The sequence below is a fragment of the Pararge aegeria genome, chromosome 26 (genome assembly GCF_905163445.1).
Source record: "Pararge aegeria chromosome 26, ilParAegt1.1, whole genome shotgun sequence".
Taxonomy (NCBI): domain Eukaryota; kingdom Metazoa; phylum Arthropoda; class Insecta; order Lepidoptera; family Nymphalidae; genus Pararge; species Pararge aegeria.
Window position 1 is genome coordinate 9,166,432 of NC_053205.1, and position 22,291 is coordinate 9,188,722.

A 22,291-nucleotide genomic window follows, 5' to 3' on the forward strand; every position below is an offset into this window, starting at 1 on the left:
CCGTGAACAAAGATCAATATTTTACTCCCACTTCAATCCTAGACCTACTTACAAAACACAGACAAATTAGCTAAATATGGAATAGGTACACTTTGTAGGTAATGAGCATACAATCAATTTCCTCATCTTCTTCTTGCGGTGCCTAGCGAAGTTTGGCAGTCAGCTTCGAAAATTCTTGTCTATCTTTCGCGAGGCGAAATAATTCTGCTGCACGCGATTCCTCCACTCTCTGATGTTACAAAGCCAGGACTTTTTTCTGCAACCAACGCCTCTTCTTCCTGCAACTTTTCCCATCATAATAAGTTGAAGGAGCTCATATCTCTCGTGCACGTGCCCCAGATATGCAACTTTTCTGATCTTGATGGTGGGCAAAAGTTCACGCCGTTGGTTGACGCGTCGCAGAACTTCCTCATTGGATACTTTGAGAGTCCAACTAATGGCTAACATACGTCTGAATGTCCACATCTCAAATGCTTCTATGCGTTTCCTGAGGTCTTTAATAGTCTAAGCCTCGCATCCGTATAGTATGGGCCAGATGTAACAACGCAGGAGTCGAATGCGCAAAGGGATCTTAAGTCTGCGGTTGCAGAGTACTTTTTTCATCTTGGTAAAGGTACTAGCTATTTCAATCCGAGAACTAATTTCCTGATCACTGCTCCAGGTATCATTAAGCCACGTACCTAAATATCTATAATTTCGCACTCTCTCAACTTTTTGGCCTGCTACTGTGATGTCAATGTTATCAACTTTATTTTTAGATGTGACCATGAACTTGGCCTTCGAGATGTTCATCCTAAGACCAGCGTTAACTTTCCTCAGAAGCATACATTAATATATTTGTTTAAATTAATGTATACCTATAAATCATTTCAATCAACTTTTTTTAAATAGCGGAAACTACACAGACGTCTGCCGTAAGCGTTACTTCCGTCAGAAAAAAACCTTGTCTTACTCCCTAGTCGCGCCTAAAGAAGTTTCACTTCAGAAATGATGCTACAAATGGTTGGACACTCTGCAGCGGTTCAATTAGCCGTGATCCGTTCAACAAAAGGCAAGCACGGCCGAAAACGTAAATTAAATTTGACTCTGCCCCGCATTGCGCGTTGGCGGCGTGCCAGCTTGGATGCAGAGCTGCGTGCAGTGGCAACGGAATGAACGATTTTTTATCCTGCCAGCCACAGAATTGAGAACATCCAGAAACCGCCTACACATCCAGAAACCATCTCCTTTCTACCATCGAACTGCGAGGCACCGAAAGAATCTGCACCGTTACGTGGTTGAAATACCATCAACACGTACGAAGCGTTTTGCTTCTTCCTTTCTGATCCGCACCGCAAAGGCCTGGAATGCCCTCCCATCTTCCGTCTTCCCTGATACCTATAATCTGGGTACCTTCAAATCAAGAGTGAATAGGCATCTTCTAGGCAAGCGCGCTTCATCTTAGGCTGCATCATCATTTACCATCAGGTGTGATTGCAGTCAAGCACTTGTCTATATACTTAAAAAAAACACGACTTTTTTTAATATATAGACAAGTTGTTGACAGTAAGTGAAGATGCAGCCTAAGGTGAAGCGCGTGCTAAAAAAATATAAAGAATGGAAGGCCCATGGTATTCAGATATTCACTATAATACCCACAATGTTCAGGATGGCACTTAGATCTTTCATTAATTAACAGTATTATTGAAGCTAATTGCGCTTGCCTAGAAGATGCCTATTCACTCTTGATTTGAAGGTACCCTGATTATAGGTATCGGTGAAGTCGGAAGTTGCGAGGGCTTTGCGGTGCGGATCAGAAAGGAAGAAGCAAAACGCTTCGAACGTGTTGATGGTATTTCAACCACGTAACGGTGCAGATTCTATCGGTACCTCGTAGTTCGATGGTAGAAAGGAGATGGTTTAACCAAATCGAATATACTTATATTGAAGTATCAAAAACCACTCCACTCAGTGGACCTACAGGGTATGCACTACGCGGTTAGATGAACCAGAAACGGACATCAATTAGTGATATCTGTATATCGTCTGAGAAAAGTACAGAATCATTTGTTGGGATGGGTATGGTATGGTATGGGCTTTTATAACATGATAATAATAATAATAAAGCTTTATTTACATTCCTTACAATTAAGTACCTTACTGGCTTAATATAATAGAGTTAAATACAATTTTCCTTAATCCTAAATTCTTATTTTCTATTTTAATGTTTTCATAGCTAAGTAACATATTGCCCTTATTGTACTTATAACATGATACCAAAGGTAATATTCGATCTAACTTTACCTAAGTTTAAACAATATATTAAAACACATTTAACCAATCGTGGTTACTACACGATTGATGAATTCTTTAACGACAAGGCTGCTTGGAAGCAGGCCATTCCGCTCTCATCTCTCACAAAACAGAAACTTTCTAAAGATTGTTAAACTATAAAATGATGTTGGAAAAGAGCAATCTGCTGAGTTTCTTGCCGGCTATTTTCAGTGGAATCTGCCTTCCGTACCGGTGGTAGAGTTACAACAAACAAACAGACTTGTTGTTTCAATAGTGCTTATAAGTTAGGCCTACTTATAATAAATAAAATTTGAATTTGAACCAGAAACGGACATAAATAACTGATATCTGCATATTGTCTGCGAAAGGTGCAGAACTTAAATTAACTTAAATGTACAGAAATCTTCCAGTTACAGTTTTATTATAAGTATAGATTAGTCTTAGATTTACATTAATAATTATCTATCTGTGAAAACTTGTAATTAGCTATATAGCTTGTATTAGCTTCGTTACTTTATTTTCATTTTTTATTTTCTGTTATTAGCTGCAAGTTTTCCTGTGCAATAAAAAGTAAAATAAAAGTATAATATTAAAACTAAACTTATTCGGCTCGGCCGATTTGTAGCACGAGCTCCCCAGCCTAGGTCTTACGATTAATTGCCATAGGAAGCGTGGTATAAAAGGTATCGCATCACGACTCAAAGTTAGCCTCCGGAATTCGCTGCGCTGACGTTACTTGAACATGATGCGATTCGCCGGCTTCTTAGCAGGCATACTATGCGTATGGCTTATGTTACACACTGAAAAACATTCATGTTCATCACACAAACATTTTCCAGTTGTGGGAATCGTACCCAGTGGCGTGCATTTTATACATGCACAAAAGCACTGCATACCCTAAAATTTAAATATAGCCCGTATAAAAGGAGGATTTTTTTCCATTTTATGCAATTTTCCTGCTGTATGCATACCCTGGTAAGAAACCCAGTGCACGCCACTGATCAGCACGCTGGCAGTGTTGATGCCCACTGCGCCAATCGGCTGTTAAAAATAATAAAAGCGTAACTCACTTATTGGATAGAAGCAGGCGTTACTTTGCGGAAATCCATGATATATTATCAAAATTAAGCTTAATTTGCTATACTCCGCGAAAAGCAGTAGAATCTGTGTGGTGTAATTTATAATTTCTTCAATCCCTATACTCCACACGTTTCGCTCCGAAACCGGAGCATCCTCAGGAGATGTTGACTTTACAATGAATAATTGTTAAGTCTTAGCGAAACGTGCGTAGAGGGTATATTGCCGAAGATCTGTTTGGCGTATAAGGATTGAAGAAATTATAAATTACACCACACAGATTCTCCTGCTTTTCGCGGAGTATAGCAAGTTAAGCTTAATTTTGATAATGTAACTCACTTAGATGAATCCCATATTTCACCTAAACATAATATGTCATAATATGTTGTTAATGTTGTTGATATATTTGCTACTAGCGTACCCAATGTACCTGGCCGTCATGCTAGGCTTTGGGGGGGGCCTAAAGCCTAGCATGACGGCCAGGTTGCCGAGTACTTCTGGAATTGTGTCTGAGGAGCCCAGGTAGATTTTGTGTTAGTCTGCCACGCCCGTGCACTCCAGAATCACTCCGTCTGTCTATACCCCATACCCGTTATCTACGGTGAATCGAACTGGAACGTTAAACCACTTGACAGTACGGCTTTGTCAATAGGGTGGTAACTAGCGACAGCCGAAGCTTCTAGTATTATAAATTCCTACATGGAAATTCTAATGGCCCCGGGGAAACCTATTCTTGTACACCTTTCTCGCCATTTGCAAACCGGATGCCTGCGAAAGCAATAATGCAAGCAAAATATGAGTCGATGCTTATGTGAGTTTACTGTTGAGGCTGTATTGGCGATAAAACATAAGTTTTATCACTGCATTAAACTGTACAATGTATTCATATAAGTGAATTTAAGAATCCAAAGCTTGGTATGCTGTTTTAGTGCAAACATAACTTAGAATTCAAAGCTGAAGAGTTTGTTTGTTTGTTTACTTGAATCTTAGGAACCAGTAGTCCGATTTGCAAAAATATTGGATAGCACATTTATCGAGGAAGGCTAAATACCCTCACGCTAAGAATAATAGGAGCAAAAGGATCATCTCCTGAGGATGCTCCGGTTTCGGAGCGAAAAGTACGTAGAGGTTACATTGCCGAAGATCTGTTTGGTGTGGAGTATAAGGATTGAATAAATTATAAATTACACCACACAGATTATCCTGCTTTACGCGGAGTATCTATATATATATATATAAAGAGAAAGTGTGTGGGTATGTTCCGTATAGGCTCCGAAAAGGCTGGACCGATTTCAATGAAACTTTCAGGGAATCTCCGGATCGACCTGGCGAGTAATCCTGTAAAGTTTGGTGACGATCGGAGCACTCCTATTTTTGAACTGTCAAACTGTCAAATACAGCTTTTATTTACTAAAATTATATTCTATTGTTGGGTGTACATGGGTGTAGATAATGATCTTCACCCGCTCGAGAAGAGAATAGAAGAGAATGAATACGGAGATAAATAAATGATTGAATATATTATGAGTAAAATCATAATGTAAGTCTGTTGTTGCAAATAAGGCATTAACAACATATTATGACATATTATGTTGAGTTGAAATATGGGATTCATCTAAGTGAGTTACGCTTTTAGTATTTTTAACGGCCGATTGGCGCAGTGGGCGGTGACCCTGCTTTCTGATTCCCGGGTTCTGGGTTAGGTTCCCACTCCTGGAAAATGTTTGAACGATGAACAAGAATGTTTTTGAGTGTCTGGGTGTTTATATGTGTATTATAAGTATTTGTGTATATTATTCATAAAAATATTCATCAGTCATCTTAGTACCCATAACGCAAGCTACGCTTACTTTGGGGCTAGATGGCGATGTGTGGAATCATCATCATCATCATATCAACCCATCACCGGCCCACTACAGGTCACGGATCTCCTCCCATAATGAGAAGGGGTTAAGGCATTAGTTCGCCACGGTGGCCCAGTGCCGATTGGTGGACTTCACACGCCCTTGAGAACATTATAGAGAACTCTCAGGCAAGCCATTCCAGAGATTAGCCGGAACAAACAGACAGTCAGACAGACAGACAGACAAAAATGATAAAAAAATATTATATTGGTGTATGTACCGTAGGTATATTCATGTACATGTAGTAAAAAATTGTTATTTCAATATTAAAAACAGACACTCCAATTTTACTATAATGTATAGATTACAATATGTTGGCATCTTGAAAACAAAACACGCGCGATCTCAGACTGAAAGTCATAACGTGCAGACGTGCTTCTAATATCTCGTGCAAAATGCAAAGTTTCTCGGCTAGGGAGTTATTAAGAATCTCGAGAAATTTATGGAACTACATAAAATAGCAGCTTTGAAATATCGCCCGCGTGGATTATTAAAGCTAGGCAGAAGCAATGCATCCATCAATATACAAATAGTCGAGCTTTTTGGGCCCGAGCTGGCCTGAGATTTCGTGCGCATGGGTCTTTTCATCTGCACCGCAGGTCTATGGACACATGCCCTGCGAAGAGTTAATCTGTTGGCCTTGCTTGGTCCAACAATAACTATAAAAGACAAAAAAATTGGTTGTCTGTAAAGTCGGCTTACTGACGATAGTTGAACGTGACAACGTCGTAAGAAAATACTGAAGGAATGGTTGCATTTTTCAAATGAAAATTTCAATTTTATTTGTTTGATAGATATTATCGTTGCTTTAAACAATTGACACCGCATTCACTTTTCACTGCACTTCATCCATGCCGAAAACATGTAAATGTGGTATTGTATAGAAGCTGTCCACGCGGACGCTTCGCTCACTCAAGTAGGAGAGAGACAGATGTCGAACGCGGAGGCCGACTGTGCCTCTTTGTCGCTCGTTCCGCGCTCTCGCTTGCACTTCAAGCCTTGAATGGAACGCCTCAGAGCAAGGTAACGCCGCATACGTCATTTTCGTGCGTGCAGCCGGCTCCATCGAATTATAAGACGTTGTCACGTCAAAAACAAAAGTTCCAAAGATATAATTTTTTATTAAAAAGACTAGCTGACCCGCGCAACTTCGTCTGCACCTAGAAAAAAACCTAGAAACTAATTGCAGCGCTACCTACCAGGTGGGCCTGTTTTATTTCCAAACTATGTTATTCGCGGCCGTACGTGTTATTCTATACCCGTCGCAACTTCTAAGCGACAGGTTTAATTTGAATATTTTAAAACTGAATTTGCAGGTATATAATCAAACTTAATATTTATATTACTTCATTTCTTTCGCATTTATAATATTAGTATTTAGTAGGATGATACGCATGCATTTGATCGTTGTCCCATATGCCTCGCGACTGGCTGTTATCTGTGAAGAGTTATGTCCTTTATCTCCGATAATATTTATCAGATCTTCATTAAAATTAGGCAGAACATGCTTGATAGTCTACACTTTACAATAAAAAAAGAATTATAAAAATTGGTCGAAATTTAACGGAGCTATGAAGTAAAATTGATAAAAAATTTCATCCTATTTCCCGGAGGAATCTTATTGTTTATCGGGATAAGAAGTATCCTATATGATGACCCTGTATATCAGCTACCACTATACCAAATTTTATTTAAATCCTTTCAGTAGATTTCACGTGGTGCCCGGACAGACAGACAGACAAAAATTAAATAAAAATCTGTTTTGGACTCAGGATCGATTATAAAGCATCCCCCGATCAAAATTTTCAAAATATATTAAATGTACAGAAATCTTCCAGTTACAGATTTATTATAAGTAAGATGTAATGCGTTATAATAAAACTCAATAAAATACATTTTTTCTATTGTTAGTGTTTTTCTAGTAGAATAAGGCGAAAGATATTTTTATCTTGTTACGCCAAACTATAACTTCAAATGCGTGTACATAAGTACAGACACGTTTTTTTTTTAAATGGAGATGTTTTTTGTCTTCGTTGTAAAGTATATGAAAACCTCAAAATTATTCGCTGCGTTATTTGTTACTATACCTAGATACTATATCTTGTCTGTACCGAGGCACGTGTCTTAGCATCCAAGAACAGCTGGCAGCCGCAATAACGATTCAATCGTTCGTAATTTATTCTGATTACAGCCAATGTTGAAATAGGCCACTTGTTTACCATTTTATATCACGGGCGGTCGCTGATTTCATTCGTGGACACGGTCTGGTTCTGACTAACATTTTATTTGACGACTTCCCTGAGTGCTGTGTGGGAGGTCCCTGGTTCGAGTCCCGGTTAACCGACACAATTTTTATGGTTATCACTAGTTTTCTCAGTGCAAGCCAACTAATGAATTTTATCGGAAAAAATTATTATGAAACTAAGCTTAATTTGCTATACTCCGCGAACAGCAGGAGAATCTGTATGGTGTAATTTATAATTACTTCAATCCGTATACCCCACACCAAACAGAACCTCGGCAATGTACACTCTACGCACGTTTCGCTCCGAAACCGGAGCATCCTCAGGAGATGTTGACCTTACAATGAATAATTTACTACAATTATTCATTGTAAAGTCAACATCTCTTATAAATAACACCATACAGATTCTCCCGCTTTTCGCGGAGTATAGCAAATTACGCTGAATTTTTATAACTTATCATGGATTTCCGCAAAGTAACGCATGCGTCTATTCAATACTTGGACAAGAAAAAATATATTAGCTGTATGTTTTCCTAAATAAATAAATAAATAAATAAATAAATAGAAGTATAGATAGACACCCCTATTCTACCCCTGCGTAGTACGAACTATGAATATATAGTGGGAAACAAAGTGGCCCTCAAGGTAACTGCGGTGCGGTGTCGATCACTTAAACCACTCCTACGCGCATAAGTGAATTACCTTCCAAACCGCTCGGGGAAGGTCTATTAAACTAATAGGTCTTATTTTATAGTCACTTTTGAAGTCTTATTTTGATGTTGAATGTATAATTTTTAATGTTTTTTAAAAAAGCCCGCCATCCCACTTCGGATTAGCGTAGTGGGTCTGAATTGCACATCTCTCATTAAATGCCGATTATAACCAGTGATGATAAATTCAAGTTAGCCCTGATGATGCAATCTAAGATGGTAGCGGGCTAACCTGTTAGGGAGTACGGTAGTCATACCCCTAATCGGTTTCTACGCGACATCGCACCTGAACACTAAATCGCTTCGCAGAACGTCTTTGTCGGTAGAACGTCCATCGGTTCTCCGAGTTATGTGCCCCGCCCATTGCCACTTTAGCTTCGCGACTCAAATTCAAATTCAAATTCAAAATTTCTTTATTCATGTAGGCCTATCACAGGCACTTATGAAGCGTTCATACATAATTGTTTACATAATTGTAAAGGGATGGTGATAACTTCGTTCGCCAACTTAAATCTAAAGCTACGAGGGTTCCAAACGCGCCCTGGTCTAAGAAGAGCCCACAACAAACTTAGCCGGGTAAATTTATTTTTTTGTTATCACCATCTTCCAGTAAATTTAAATTAAGCTATGAAGCTAGAGCAATTCACACCCAAGCTTTTTTATCGTTTAAATAATCCTTAATGTTATAATAGGATCTTTCTGTAAGCTTACGTTTTATATAAACTTTGAACTTATTGAGAGACAACTCAAAGATTTCATTTGGTAATTTGTTATAAAATAATGACTCGATTAACTCGTTGAGCTATGTCGGTAACTCTAGTTCTTCTACGGATCTCCTCATTTCTGATTTGACCCATCGCCCGCTGAGTGACTCTGAGCATTCTTATGAGGCCCATATATATGAGGAGAGGATATGTGTCAACTGAATTCTGCCGCAATCACGCGGGAGGTACGGGTGTCACGTTATTGCAACTTCATCTAACTTAAGCTTCTTCTTTGTTCCAGAGATCTTCAAGGCAATAATATCAGCATCATATTCCAGAGCGACTTCCAGAATTTGAAGGAACTCAAGATATTGTAAGTATTGCCTTTGAATTATATTTCCGAATGATACTTTTTTCAATTCAAATTCAAAAGTTCTTTATTTATGTAGGCCTATCACAGGCACTTATAAATAATTAATAAATAAATATATTACGACAATACACACATCGCCATCTGGCCCCAAAGTAAGCGTAGCTTGCGTTATGGGTACTAAGATGACTAATGAATATTTTTATGAATCTTTATATATATATTTCTTGTGTGCGTGTGTATGTCACTGAACTCCTCCTAAACGGCTGGACCGATTTTAATGAATTATTTGGTATGCGTTTGGGTGGCACCCTGGATGGTTTAGATTCACAATTCAGCCCGACAGGTGGCGCTGGGGTCCGCTAGTAATATATATAAATGCTTCTAATATAAATATAAACACCTAGACACTAAAAAGCATTCATATTCATCACACAAACATTTCCAGTTGTGGGAATCGAACCAACAGCCTTGGACTCAAAAAGCAATGTACAGGATTTTGGACCAGGGTAAGCATAAAGAAGTAAAATGGCATACAATGGGAAAAACCTCCTCTGTTGCCATTTATATCAAAATGTTTGGGTAGGCAGCGCTTTTGTGCATGTATGAAGTGCACGCTACTGCAAAGTCAAAGTCAAAGTCAATAATATCTTTATTCAAGTAGGTTGCACTTTTGTTGCGTACATAAGAATTACACGGTAGAGATGATGGCGATAAACACATTCGTAAACTTAAAACTAAAGCTACGATGGTTCCAAACGCGTGGTCTAAGAAGAAGCCCACAAAAAACTTAGCCGGGAGTTTTTTTTTGTTATCACCATCTCACAATGTCATTTAAAATTACTAGAAGAGCAACCTGGTTAGAGCAATAATTCACACCCAAGCTTTTTTTATCGATTACGTAGGCATTTATACTATAATAGGACTTTTCTACAAGCTTACGTTTAATACAATCATCTCCAAGATGTCAATGGGTAGTTTATTGTAGAACTTCTAAGAGGATATCAGTGATTTAAATAGGGCAGGGCGGGTGGCGGGCGCGACGTTCACAAACCCGAAAACAAATTCAAATTACACACATACATTGCACCCGTGCGAAGCCGGGGCGGGTCGCTAGTAGAGTAATAACACTCACTCACGTCACAAGCGGCAATGGCCTCGTTACTAGGAAACTAAGTATTATATCGATTTGAAGTTTACTTAGTGCATGCAGTATTTGGTAATCGAATCCTTTGTTTGCATAGTTTAGTTTGTACGAGTAAATCAATCATTACGTGTTTATACTTCTCATAAAGCTCAGAAGCGTTAATAGTATATTGGCGTTGTGGAATAGCTTTATTGCTACCGACCCTTCGGCAGGACAGCGGTTATGTGGGACTCCCCCCTCTAAAGGGGTCTTCTTCTTCTTCTTCTTCTGGGCAGTTTCCGCACGTAAGCGCTTTGCTTGTTGTACGTGAAATTTCCCAATGTCGCTCGCTACTCCAGCCATCCAAGCTCGTTCCAGAATCCCAGCATGCCGCCCAGGTTGCTGAGGACTTCTGGGATAGTGGCTGGTGATCCCAGGTAGATCTCGCGTTGCTCTGTCACGCCCGTGCACTCCAGCATCACGTGCGTAGGTGTTTCATTCTCCTCCATGCATGCTCTGCAAAGAGGGCTGTCGGTGACACTTATAATGAAAAGATGTCTGTTTCAGGAGCTAAGCCCTGTTATGAGTCCCACCACCTTGCTAAGTTTGCTTCTATCCAGGCGGAGTAGTTTGTTAGTTAGATGTTGGTTTAGGTAAGGGAAAGCCTCTAAAGGGTTATGCCCAAACTAAACACCGCCACGGCATGCCCCATTTGTTGGCTTTATTAGACGCCCGGGGAACCCGTTGTACTCTCGGACGTCGACCAACCACCCAACCGGTGGCGAGCACAGAGGGTATGCACAGAGTATGCAGATGATATAAAATGAAGAAAATCTCCATTATGAGACATTAATACTTACGGGTAGGCTTTTTTTTAACTCTTACAATGCCTATCCTTAAGTTTTTTTATAGTTTTTTAAGTTTTTGGGGCTCCCGCGCTAACGAGGGGATCAGGGGGAAACCCCCCCCCCAGGCCGTAGTGAGACTTGTGTAGTGTAGGGTAGCGAACCCAATGGCTTAAAACCTGGCGAGTGGCAAATTGTCGCCGTTTTCTTCCCACCCGCCTGCGCCTGAGCGGATGCGCGTCTGGAGCCTCTTCATACACCTGCTCCGAGGCCTCCTTCTGCGAAATTACGTTTTCGCAGAAGCCGGCCACGGATACCCAAGGGCTCCAGCTTCTCAGCGTGAATGGTTTTTCAGTGTCTGGTTGTTTATCTGTATATTATAAGTATATATTTATAATATTAGTAGGATGAAACACATGCATTCGTATCGTTGTCCCATATGCCTTGCGTCTTGCTGTTATTTATGAAGAGTTATGTCCTTTATCTCCGACAATATTTATCAGATCCTTATTAAAATAAGACGATACATGCTTCATAGTATGCACTTTCAAATAAAAAAAGAGTTATTAAAATCGGTTCAAATTTAACGGAGCTACGAAGTAAAATTTATAAAATTTTATGTCCCATTTCCCGCAGGAAACTTATTGTTTGTCTATACCAAATTTTATTTTAATCCGTTCGGTAGTTTTTACGTGATGCCCGGACAGACAGACAAAAAATAAATAAAAATATGTTTTGGACTCAGTATCGATTATAAAGCATCCCCCAATATCTTCAAAATATATTAAATGTACAGAAATCGTCCAGTTACAGTTTTATTATAAGTATAGATATTTATGTAATTTAAGCATCATAATGGGCCTTATTAAAAAAATATATTTTTGACTTTGTCTTGATCATGCATTTTTCATATTGCTCAGCAATTTTGTTATTTTATTTGTTAATGCAGACATTACGCTGAACTATTTAAACCGATTCGCACTTTAAAAGCCAAAAAAATGCATTGAAATAAATCCTTTAGAACAGAGTTTTACGGCCGATCGGCGCAGTTTGCAGCGACCCTGCTTTCTGAGCTCAAGGCCGTGGGTCCGATTTCCACTACTGGAAAATGTTTGTGTGATGAGTACGAATGTTTTTCAGTGTCTGGGTGTTTATATTTATATTCTAAGTATTTATGTATGTTATTCATAAAAATATTCGTCAGTCATCTTAGAACCCATATCACAAGCTACGCTTACTTTGGGGCTGGATGGCGATGTGTGTATTGTCGTAGTAGGTATATTTATTTATTTAGAATTTAACAAATTTTTATCTTGTTACAGACAACTATCAGAAAACCAAATCCACACTATCGAACGAGACGCCTTCCTCGAGCTCAACGCACTGGAACGCCTGTAAGTACTACATTAATAACTTTAGAAAGACGCCCTTACAATGTTACACCGTTTACTGAAAACTCTGTTCGAAATTTAAAGCTGACCAACCGTAGCGCTATGTGTTGGTTTCGACGCACTGGATGACTTTGTAGTGCAGATGTTTGTTTTTAAATTTGCAGGAAACTGAGCAATAACCGTCTGGGCCAGTTGCCTGATGGAATTTTTGTGAGATTGAGGCATCTACAGCGTTTGTGAGTAATTGGTATGGGATGTCCCCCGGCCAATGGTGTGGTGTCCGCATACTCACCCTAGAAAAAGCTGTAATTTGATGGTTTTGAAGCGATTTCGTGCGCGTTACACCCAATACATAATACGTGGGGTGTTTTATAATTTTTATTAGTGTCACAGTCGCTATGAGACTGATGTAAAAGGCATATACTAATTTCGGCAGGAGAGCCGTAGCTTTAGGCAGCGATTGCCACAGAGTCGCAGGTTCAAATCCTGTCGGTTCCGAAAAATATTATATGCATTTTAAATTTATTAAAATTGACACCCACGTATGCTATTACAGTATACACAACTATTGTGTCGGCCGATTGGCGCAGTGGGCAGCGACCCTGCTTTCTGAGTCCGAGGCCGTGGGTTCGATTCCCACAACTGGAAAATGTTTGTGTGATGAACATGAATGTTTTTCAGTATCTGGGTGTTTATATGTAAGTTATAAGTATTTATGCATATTATTCATTAAAATATTCATCAGTCATCTTATTACCCATAACACAAGCTACGCTTACTTTGGGGCTAGATGGCGATGTGTGTATTGTCCTATTATAAAGAAAAATAAATCAAAAAACGTTTTTAACATAATTTAACATTCAATAAAATTTACTTCAGTAAACTGTACTACTTGTAACATGAAAGACTTCACTAAAATCTAAAATACCTAAAGTATCTTAAACTTCATAAAGTAGTGAGTAGTAAGATAAGTATTAGTATTATATAACAGAATTATTAAAAACCGTTGCAATCAAAAACTAAAAAAAAAAAAACTTGGTTTATTAATATTAATTAATAATAAACAATATAGTATCACGCGCGCGTGGAACTTTCTGGAAGGAAAAAAAAAACTGAAGTACTTATAACTTGAAAAACTATACTCATATATCTGATCTGAACTACATAAAACTTCAAAAGTACAGATGTTATCCAAGTACATGGTATGATCTGGTTTGTCCACGCTTTTGTTCTTATATAAATTATTATAAGGTTACAGATCTGTGGGTACGAAAGCAAATTTTGTTGAATGTCAAATTGTAAAAACAATAACTTATATTTTATTTGTGTAATCATAAAAAAATAACGACGACTCGTTTGAAATGATTCGCTGAAACCACAAATTGCAGCGTTTAATGTTCTAATTTCGAAATCAAATATCGTAAACGTAGTTTTATTTCAAAACAGTTTAGATTCTGATTTCAAATTTGGGCATGGCCGTCTGTAGGTACCCCGGTGCTTGAGTCTCATTATATCTTTTACCCCGCTTCGCAGTTACCCCTTGTTACCCCTTGTTACCCCTTGTTACCCTCGCTAAGTGGGTTCTATATCTTCTGAACATTAATATACTCATAAACGCATACCAGCTGTCATTAATTTTCCATTACCTTTCTCCGCAGTTCCAAAATTGTCTATGGGTCTATCGTTTGTGAATAAAAGGAAAAAAAATGCCAATACGCCACGCGAGACCTGGCAAAGTGCCAAAACACGTACTGGTATAACTTAAAAAAAATTGCTATAAAAAGGTAAATAGTTATTCTAACGTTTTCCAGAAAAAAGTTAAATTTTATGTTTTCTTTTATTCACAAATTGATGGTTTAAAGAGTCCATCTAACAAATACATAGCTAGGCTACCTCATGGGCTTTCCATGGTTGAAGGATGCTTACCCCGGGCGACGTAGCTTTATGTGTACTGTAAATAAACTAGGTGTAAGCTAGATTTAGTCCTTGAGTTTATTTTAACATAATATAAACGTGCTATTTTTTTTTTGTATACACAGTGAATAAGTAGCTCCTGTATTTTTTATGAGTTGCTAAAACAAATCATTGGTGTTTATATATATGGCTTATAAGATAAAAAATGAAAAAGTTCCCAGGCAAAAAATTTCGACTGGACTTAAACGTTTTGTTAAACTCCGCTACGTCCGCGTACAAGTCTACCTTAAAAGATAGAATGCTGTCGCCGACTATATTTCAGAACTTTTAACAGGGTTTTTACTTTTTTGATACATCCAAAATCTGTTATAATTTGAAGGAAGCAAATGTAATATGAAACAGTTTCTAGGCAAAAAAAAATCGACTGGACTAAAAGATAGAATGCTGTCGCCGACTTTATTTTAGAACTTTTAACGGGGTTTTAACTTTGTTGATACCTCAAAAAAACAATTATAATTTGACGCAGTGGCGTATTCTGGGTTTCTTACCAGGGTATGCATACGGCAGGAAAAATGCATAAAATGGCAAAAATCCTCCTCCTATACGGGTTATATATCAATTTTAGGGTAAGCAGTGCTTTTGCGCATGTATGAAGCGCACGCCAGTGATTTGACGGATGCAAAATAAAATATGAAACAGTATCTAGACAAAATAAAAACGTGTGTGTACTTATGTACACGCGTTAGAAGTTATACTTCTTTGGCGTAACAGAATAAAAATCTTTTAATAAAATGTATCTTTCGCCTTATTCTACGTTTGTAGGAAAAACGACACCAGCAATGGAAAAAAGGTATTGTTTGAATTATTCAAAGTAAACTGTCAAACCTTTTTAGTAAAACTAAAATGTTGACTTTAGCTTCATGGTGTCGGTTTTTTGTGACGGTGTGCGCGCGAATCGTAAAAACTTACTCTCACCATTTTTCTCTAACGCGCCAAAAGAAGTATAACTTCAATAATTCGACTGGACTTTGAAGTTTTGTTTTGCTAACTATCATATTATAATAGCGGTCCCGCGCGACTTCGTTCACCTTTAAGAAGATAGACATATGCTGTCGCGGACTTTTCTTTAGAACTTTTAAAAAAGAACAACTTTGTCATACGTGATTTTATCGAAAATTTAACCGTTTACGCAGCGGAAGCACTCAAAAGGAAAACAAAAAGCCCGATTTCGAAACATTCTTATTTATTTATTTTATTTAAAATAAAGAGTTATTTCACACCAATCAGAAATACGAAAAAAAAAAACAAACACATAAAGAATGAAGTAGGATACAAACTCGGCCTTATCGTAAAGTAGCGATCTCTGCCAGGCAACCTTAGGATTAGGAAAACTAAAATGAAAAACGAATATGTGGGGTACAATGTTTAGTACTCGTATGTATCTACCAATACATAAACGAGACTACACAAATACAACAATACTATTGATAAATATAAAAAATAAATATACATATTTCAACATACTTATTGGTCTTAGCGTGATGATATATAGCCTATAGACTTCCTCGATAAATTGGCTATCCAACACTGAAAGAATTTTTCTAATCGGACCATTAGTTCCCGAGATCATAGCGTTCAAGTAAACAAACAAAATCTTCAGTTCTATATATTTGTATAAGATTAAATCTAGCAAGCTCTATTTACGGTATCCTGTCCTAGAAATAAAACAAAAATCGGTATCTGAAATGAAATCTACATTAAAAAAATCATAAAAATTGATCCAGCTGTTTCGGTGGACCACACTCCGCTAATATCTTGAAAAGTATCAGAGTTAAGAACACACAGAATCCGTGTACACGACTAATAGTGAAGCATCGCAAACCACTCCACTTTAGAATGGTTTCTCGAACAAACGGTTAGTCAATTCATACCATTTAGCAGTTGACAGTAATTATTATACCTCTAATGATCTAAAAGTTTACCATGAAATGGGAAAATGGGAAAAAGTTTGTGAGCTAGCAACATTCCGCGGGTAAAGTGAGCCGTTTTCACTGTTTTTGGACACAATGGCTGAAGGCATGTTCTGAACTCTGTGGCCTTAAAGATCTCTGTATTTTTAAAGATTTCTTTGCGACAGAGAGTTTCAATTTGTCGTGTTTTTTCTATAATATCTATGAGAGAAGCGGTGATAGCGCAGTGAGTAAGAGCTCGACTTTACTTTCGATGTTTCGAGCTCCAGTGCGAATCCCAGCAAACACCTCAACTTTTCTAAGTTACGTGCGTTTTAAGCAATTAAAATATCACTTGCTTCAATGTTGAAGGAAAACATCGTGAGAAAACCTGCATGCCTGAGCGTTCTTCATAATGTTCTCAAAATATGTGGAGTCCACCAATCCGCACTGGGCCAGCGTGGTGGACTACGGCCTCAACCCTTTCTCATTGTGGGAGAACCGTGCTCTGTCTATAGTGGGCCAGTGGGCCGGTAACGGGTCGATTTGATGAAATGATAATGACAACTGATTTGATGTTTTATCTGTAAATTTACGTGTTGTAATTATTAATCTGTGGATGATGCTTCATATGTCATTAAGAAGGATGTATGTCAGATTATCCCAGTTAAACAGTCGACTTACAAGAAATGGTCATAAATTAGTGTCATCTGCATATCGTCTGCGTAAGGTACAGGGATCATTTGTGGGTGTGAGTATACGCTTTTATAATATGATTCCTAAGGTGATTTTGGACCTGCCAATGCACAAGTTTAAAGAATTTGTTAAAACACATTTATTACAGCGAGGTTACTATACAATTGATGATTTTTTTAATGACAAGGTTGCTTGAAAGCATCCGGCTCCGCTTTCAGCTCTCACAAGATAGAAAAATGAATGTTAAAATGCAAAATGTAAATTGTTGATGTTGGAAAAGAGCAACTGCTGAGTTTCTTGCCGGCTTCTTCTCGGTAGAATCTGCCTTCCGAACCGGTGGTAGAATCACTACAAACAGACAGACTTGACGTTTCAAAAGTGCTTATATTAAGGCCTACTTGAAATAAATGAATTTTGAATTTTTTTGAATAAACTTGATGAGGATCTGTTGAAGATATTTTAAGATATAGGACGGACATCTTCAGAGGACATCTTCTATCTAGATTGCCTCCTAAACAATCAGCGTAATCGTAACATGCAATATATACATCCCTGTGCGTGTAGTTGTCTATTCTTTACGCCCTAAGCAGCCAGTCAATGATTTTTGGCATAGTTTTTTTTAAATTCCACTATAAACTAGCCCTTGACTGCAGTCTTACCTGGTAAGTGATGCAGTCTAAGATGGTAGCGGGCTAACCTGTTAGAGAGAATGGTAGTTATACCCCTAATCGGTTTCAACGCGACATCGCACCTGAACACTAAATCGCTTAGCGGCACGTCTTTGTCGGTAAGGTGGTGACTAGCCACGGCCAAAGCCTCCAACCAAACCAGACCAGACAAAATTCAGAAATTATAAATTCCTAAATTGCCTCTGTCGGGAATCGAACCCGGGCTTAACCTTAAATACAAAAAAAAAAGCCGTAGCTTAATTGAAGAAAGCGCTCAGACCGCAGTTGGCAGAGAGTCGCAGGTTCAAATCCTGTCGGTTTCTAAATTTTTATATGCTTTCTAAATTTATAAAAAAAATGGATAATCCCTCCAAGTGTAGGTAAAAACACTCATAAAAAATGTTGAAAAATTTAATCGTGTAGTACATATTTTTTATGTACAATCAATACTTTTCTCAGCGCACGCCAAACAATTAACTTTTTAGGCAAAAGTTTGCTACTCTTAGTTACAATATTGTTGATATTTTAATAACAGCTTAGACCGATTTCGGTAAAATTTAAATGGGACCACCTGGAAAGTATGCTTTGTTGCATTGCTAGTCACCATCCTACTGACAAAAACTTGCAGCTAAGCGATTTAACTTTCCGGTACGATGTCTCGTAGAAATCGATTGGTCTAGCAGGTTAGCCCGCTTCCATCTTGGACGGTGTCGTCGATTACCACCAGTAGGGCTAGCACGGGCAGGTGACAGAAATTATATCCCCCAATATATAATTGGACCCTGCTATCTGAGTCCAAGGCCGTGGGTTCGATTCCCACATTACATATTTATTTATTTATGTATCCATGACCCATCACTACGCACTACACTATAACATGAATAGAATAATTAAAAACTAAACTAAATAAAAAAAGAAAAAAACAAACCTACATTAAATATTAAAATGCAATATAAAAAAATAAAAAAAAATCCACGTCCAGGCAGTCCTACGTGGAGTTTAATATACAACTTGTAAATCGGAGTCGTATCGATTTATTAGTGCTTCCAGAATGCCGTTACTGCTTACCCACGTTCTTTTCATCAAGGATGCTATTCGGCTTCTTCTGACGGCAAAAAAGTCATCAGTATGAGCCCTCGCGAACATGTCTAGGGGTTAGCCCAACAGCATTCTGAAACCATCCTTCTGAACTCGTAGGTTTACTCGCGTTTAGCGATGCCTGTGTATAGTTGGTCCACAGGGATCCAGTGTAAAAGGTTTGACATAAGGCTTTGCACAAACCAACTTTTGCTTCATGGCTAAAACAGGCAAACCTGCGGACCAACATATTACACCGCACCGCCAAAGATATTATTAAGCTATTATTTGGATATTATTTTCACTTGTGCATTAATGCTCTGAAATTTCATAAAGCTGTTAAAGAAGATACATTTTTATCCTTTCCCCGCGGAGATAATTGTCTCCTGCCCAAGCTAGCCGTGCTGGAGGACTAATTAAAATAAAAAAAATAGCCTGTTGTTTTTTGTCATCACCATCTCACATTGTCATTTAAAACTATGTAAAAAACAATCTGGTGAGAGCGTCCTTGTTATATCTTCGCCACATCACTGGTAGACCATCCTTACGGGAGTATTCATCAAACTCAATGCCGGATGTAACTTACTATAATATTAACTGGACCACAATGGAGTACGTGACGACGCTGCTAGTGAGGGGATTTGTCGATAAAACGCAGCATTGTTATGTCGATAAAACTGATTTATTTATTTTCATTTACAGCGGCGATTATAAATAATATTATTGACTATGGCGTGTGTACCGTCAACAGAAAAATTTGAACATAAACACAGAAAAGTTTACTAATTAATCGTAATTTAAATACGCAACAAATTTTGACTTAAATTACTGTTAAAAATATTTGACATGTAATAAATAAAGTGCGAATGAAATGAGTAAATATAAATTAAATATTTTTTTAACTTAAGCATATAACTATCGATTTGGGGGGCTACCGAAGTAGCTATTTTAAGAGATATTTTGTCCCAAGCGCTATCTCAGGGAGAGCAACTTATTTATATTTTATTCAAAATTCTAAATCCAAAATAATTGATTATTTTACGCTACTAAAGTTCTTAGAAACTTGCAAAACTGTAATACATATATATCAACGAAAATTACATAGATACTATAGTTTTTAAGTTTCGTTATGTACCTTTTTCAGCGGACGGACATGTTTTCTGCTGACCATGCCTTCATGTGCGAGGAAGACGGAAATGTTGTGTAAGCGAGAGGAAAACAAATCTACCATGTTCAAATACGTGACAACTGCTCTAGTGAGTGGATTGACGCGTGTCGATAAAAGTGTTATTTCTTTTTATAAGAGGATTAGTCGGTGAAACAGATTCAGAGAACTGCCGGGCTTTTCATGTTTTGTTCTTTGATTTATTGACCTCGGATGTCGGGCATTTCGTGTTATTGAATGACATTCAAGGACTTTTGTCTGAAGGAGGGTGACGTATGAACTCATTCGTAATTCAAAAACATTTGATTAATGATGCCTACTGTTTATGAATTATTTTTTGTGCGGACAAAGCAAAGTCTTTTGTATATCTGGTGAGATTCTTGATGAAATTGCATTTTACCATTCTGTCCGTCCGACTTTATGAATTATTAAACGTATTATTTTCAAGCAACATTTTAATCCTAGCCGCTATTCTGTTTGTTGGTGTTTTTGATGCCTTAACTACTCAACTATTCATCATGAGATTTTTCACACACGTTGTTAGAAATACTAAAAAAGGACATAACGTTCTCTCATTAAAACAAAAGAATACCTGGAATTGAAAAATAGCTTTTGTAATAGGACCCAAATTTATTGACAAAATCGACATATAGTAGCTTTATATAAATCTGTGGCAATAAGTCGATAGTCAAATTGAGAGAATATGAGAGGTTATTTTAAATGTTTTATAGGGTTATCGCGTATCTAGCAAATGTCTTTTAGAATAGAGTACAGAACTATGTCTATTTAGGAGGCTATCGAAGTGGTGTCTGTACAAAACATTTTTTAAAAGCGGTAGTTAAACATAAGTCTCTAATTGAGATGGCATATCACCACCTATTTGAAACTGTACTAAAAGTTGCGCAAGTTGTGAAGCTTGACTTGATTGCAAGGTTATTCTCATTACATTACAAAAAACTCAAAATTATATGTTTCTTAAAAGTGCAACAGACAACCATTATTAAAAATATATTTAAGAATAGATTTTCCATTTAAATAAAGTTTGCAATTTACATAAATATGTCTACGATAGAAAAAAAGTATGACATTCATTAATTCATTTTGTTTGCAGTAACTCAATCCAAGAATTAATGAATTTTCTTTCTGTCCCCTTACTTCCATCGTACAAACTTAATTAACTGAAGACTCGAGATTTAATAAAGAAACGAGATAAACAATCTTAAATCTGTTTTAAGAGACGTATTCATTTAGACAAACGACGCATAAACTATAGAAGATTCTGTTTAATTAAATAATGTAAAGTATATTAGCGGGTGAAGTACTCTTCTTGGGTTTTTATCACAGACATCGTAGACAGTATTTGCAAGCTGTGTTTGAAATTTTGTGTATGCAATTAAACTTTTTTAATAATTTTGAAGAATATTAATAAAGCAATTGATTCCCTTTAAGAATTCAAGACACAACTAAACAGTCAGTATTGGCCTATCAATAACAATCATACCTGGTAGAAATGAACAATTTGTTTTTAAATTGCTGTTAAGAAATCTCAGATATACTCAGCAGACGATGTACAAAAATTAGGAAATCCGCACATGTACCAGAGTATCCAGAATAGCTCAGCTAGTTAAACGTCTGCAGTGGCAATGGATGATGCCATAACTTTGAGCCCAAATGTACGTTAGTGTCACAAGAGCTGAAGTCGTGACCTTAAATTTGAAAAGAACCTTTGGTTAACACCTCAATAGATAGACAAAAGTAAAAGTAAATCCTCAAGGGCTGTTTCTATCAAGTGCATATGTTTATTCACTTTGTCACTTTAATTATAATAATAATAATAATCTCTTTATTTCAGGCAAAGCCCATATTATACATTTAAAACCACAATTAGTATTATTACTTTAAATTACCTAAAACACCGTCGTCAGGTCCGGTGGACTGCTTCGGAGAGTGATATTCGAAATTGATTTTGTGCTATCTTTATTCACAGGGAAGATAAGAAAATGTTAGACCATTCTTGGTTGTAAATTTTTGGTTACTTTTTTCCTTATCTATTTTATAAGTTAATACTTTAAAATTAATTTAGATAAAGAATTAGGTTCATTATTGTTATGTTGGTTCGTCAAAATCTATAAAAGTCCACTATTGGACTTTTATAGATTTTGATTGGATTGGTCAT

At 37.4% G+C, this 22,291-nt stretch overlaps 1 protein-coding gene across 1 annotated transcript in view; it reads left to right on the forward strand.

Annotated features, from left to right (window-relative positions):
• The window catches only part of LOC120635400 (protein slit), a 190,088-nt gene that overhangs the window by 92,408 nt on the left and 75,389 nt on the right, over positions 1-22,291 (forward strand). The window contains exons 3-5 of the mRNA XM_039906408.1: positions 9,216-9,287; positions 12,578-12,649; positions 12,811-12,882. Of these exons, the coding sequence (XP_039762342.1) occupies positions 9,216-9,287; positions 12,578-12,649; positions 12,811-12,882 (216 nt within the window). The remainder of the gene's footprint in view (positions 1-9,215; positions 9,288-12,577; positions 12,650-12,810; positions 12,883-22,291) is intronic.